General features: G+C 36.1%; 1 protein-coding gene and 1 long non-coding RNA gene across 5 annotated transcripts in view; both read left to right on the forward strand.

The window, feature by feature from the left end:
• Positions 1-2,500, forward strand: part of LOC116064058 — a 13,730-nt gene that overhangs the window by 3,754 nt on the left and 7,476 nt on the right. The gene's annotated exons all lie outside the window — the stretch shown is intronic.
• hjv (hemojuvelin BMP co-receptor) overlaps positions 1-2,500 on the forward strand; it is a 12,811-nt gene that overhangs the window by 3,136 nt on the left and 7,175 nt on the right. For 3 of the 4 annotated variants that reach the window (XM_036006032.1, XM_036006031.1, XM_031319109.2), the window contains exon 2: positions 1,938-2,029. In XM_036006032.1, the coding sequence (XP_035861925.1) occupies positions 1,948-2,029 (82 nt within the window). In that variant the 5' untranslated portion in view covers positions 1,938-1,947. Of the gene's footprint in view, positions 1-890; positions 901-1,935; positions 2,030-2,500 lie in introns of all 4 variants that reach the window. The other variant, XM_036006030.1, reaches the window with a different exon arrangement.

The raw sequence follows: 2,500 nt of genomic DNA on the forward strand, positions 1-2,500 counted from the left end.
TTCATATCTTATTTATACTTATTTAAGTAAATTGTAGTCTTTTGCGGAAAACTTTTCCAAAAAAGGCGACAAAAGCATTGGAAATATGGTCCAAAAAAACTTGACAAATCCAAACAAAAATATTGTAAAATCTTTCCAGAAAAATGTAAAAAAATGCAACAAAAATATTGGAAAAAAATGTCCCAAAAAATTGAAAAATGCAACAAAATATTGAAATTTTTTTCCAGAAAAACTCAAAAAATGCAACAAAAATATTGAAAAAATGGTCCAGAAAAAACTTGAAAAATGCAACAAAATATTGAAATTGTTTTCCCGAAAAACTCAAAAAAAATGCAACAAAAATGGTTTAAAAAAAAAATTGAAAAAATGGTCCAGAAAAAACTTGAAAAATGCAAAAAAAAATCTTGGAAAAATGGTTAAAATGCAACAAAATATTGAAAATCTTTTCCAGAAAAACTCAAAACATGCAACAAAAATATTGGAAAATAGGTTTAAAAAAATCTTGAAAAATGGAACAAAAGCATCGAAAGAAATTGTCCCAAAAAAACCTCACAAATGCTACAAAAATATTGGAAAAATTGTCCAAAAAACTTGAAAGATTCAACAAAAATATTGAAAGAAATTCCAAAAAAAAACTCAAAAAAATGCAACATTGGAAAAATGGTCCAAAGAAATCTCGACAAATGCAACCAAATTGTCTAAAAACACTGACAGTGATGTGATTTAAAACGTATCAAAGTACAATACTTCAATCCAAACATACTGAAGTAGAAACTACTTTAAAGTGAAACATGTGGCCCTGATCCTCCTCCGTAGATTAAAACAGGAAGTGTGTAATATTTACGGTCACTGAGAGCATGAATCAACCGTCCGATGCCTCGAGAGAAAACAGCCGGCTGAACATTATCTTTATATGTTTCTAGCTTTTTGTCTGTTGAACTAAAACGGGTTTCTGCAAACAGCTGATCAGCTGTTTGATGATGTCAGACAGTCTGATGGATGAAGATGAGTCATCAGGTTTGAAGAGAAAGATGAAGTCATTGATAATGAACTCTGATGAATATAATCACTGGTCCTCAGAAACAGAGAGAGCTATAACTGGAGTCAGACAGACAGACTGCACCGAGAACATACTCTGTTACAGTAAAACTCCCCCGTGAGTGGTTTGTTCCACCATCATTCTGACCTATATTTAGGTTTGTAGTACGGTATCATACAGTACCGTATCATACAGTACCGTATCATACAGTACCGTATCATACAGTACAGTACAGTACGGTATCATACAGTACCGTATCATACAGTACAGTACAGTACGGTATCATACAGTACCGTATCATACAGTACCGTATCATACAGTACCGTATCATACAGTACAGTACGGTATCATACAGTACCGTATCATACAGTACCGTATCATACAGTACAGTACAGTACGGTATCATACAGTACGGTATCATACAGTACCGTATTGTACAGTACCGTATCATACAGTACCGTATCATACAGTACCGTATCATACAGTACAGTACAGTACGGTATCATACAGTACCGTATTGTACAGTACCGTATTGTACAGTACCGTACCGTATTGTACCATACAGTATTGTACAGTACGGTATCATACAGTACCGTATCGTACAGTACAGTACCGTATCGTACAGTACAGTACCGTATTGTACTGTACTGTACCATACAGTACAGTATCGTACCATACAGTATCATATCGTACCGTACAGTACCATACTGTATCCTGTGATTCCCACCCGTGGTATCTCCGTTGTCTCAGGTTAAATGTTCTCCGTATGAACTGAATGTTTTGATGGTAAACTGCTCCAACCTGAGTGTTATCATTTATTGGATGCTAACATGCTAACCCTAATAAGTCTGCTTTATTTAAAGGAACAAACAGGAAGTTGTCTCTCTCTCTCTGTCAGAGTCCAGCTGATGGAGCCTCGGGGCGCGGCGTTGCCATGGAAACACTGCCTCCACCTCTGTCTGCTGCTGGTCCAGCTGAGTTTACCTGAAGGTACCAACTTCCTGTCTGACAGGCGTCAAAATTAGAGATGCACCGATTCCAACTTTCTAGGCCGATTCCCATTTCTGATTTTCTTTGAGTTAGACCAGCTGATACCGATTTTAGCTGATTCTGATTTCATTTTTTCTAACCACTTTACAGCATACACACATTTATTTTCTATCTTTTCTTTAATAGAACATGTGTTGAACAGATAATGGATCACTATAAAATAGAACTATATAAATTACTCCTGGTGTGGGACATTCACACACATCTAAAGATCAATGTTAGAACCATTTCCTTCTTTTCACATCAATATCAACTAAAGAAATGTGATTTAGGTTTTTGGTGTCGTCCCTCCACGCCCTACTTTCTCCTTGCAGGTGTTGCATATTGTAAACTTGTTATCTTCTGCACACACGCTGAAGAATTCCCAAACAGCTGACATGTTGCAGGTTAATTCACCAGGTTCCTACATGT

Source organism: Sander lucioperca, chromosome 10, assembly GCF_008315115.2.
Source record: "Sander lucioperca isolate FBNREF2018 chromosome 10, SLUC_FBN_1.2, whole genome shotgun sequence".
In the NCBI taxonomy this organism is placed as follows: Eukaryota; Metazoa; Chordata; class Actinopteri; order Perciformes; family Percidae; genus Sander; species Sander lucioperca.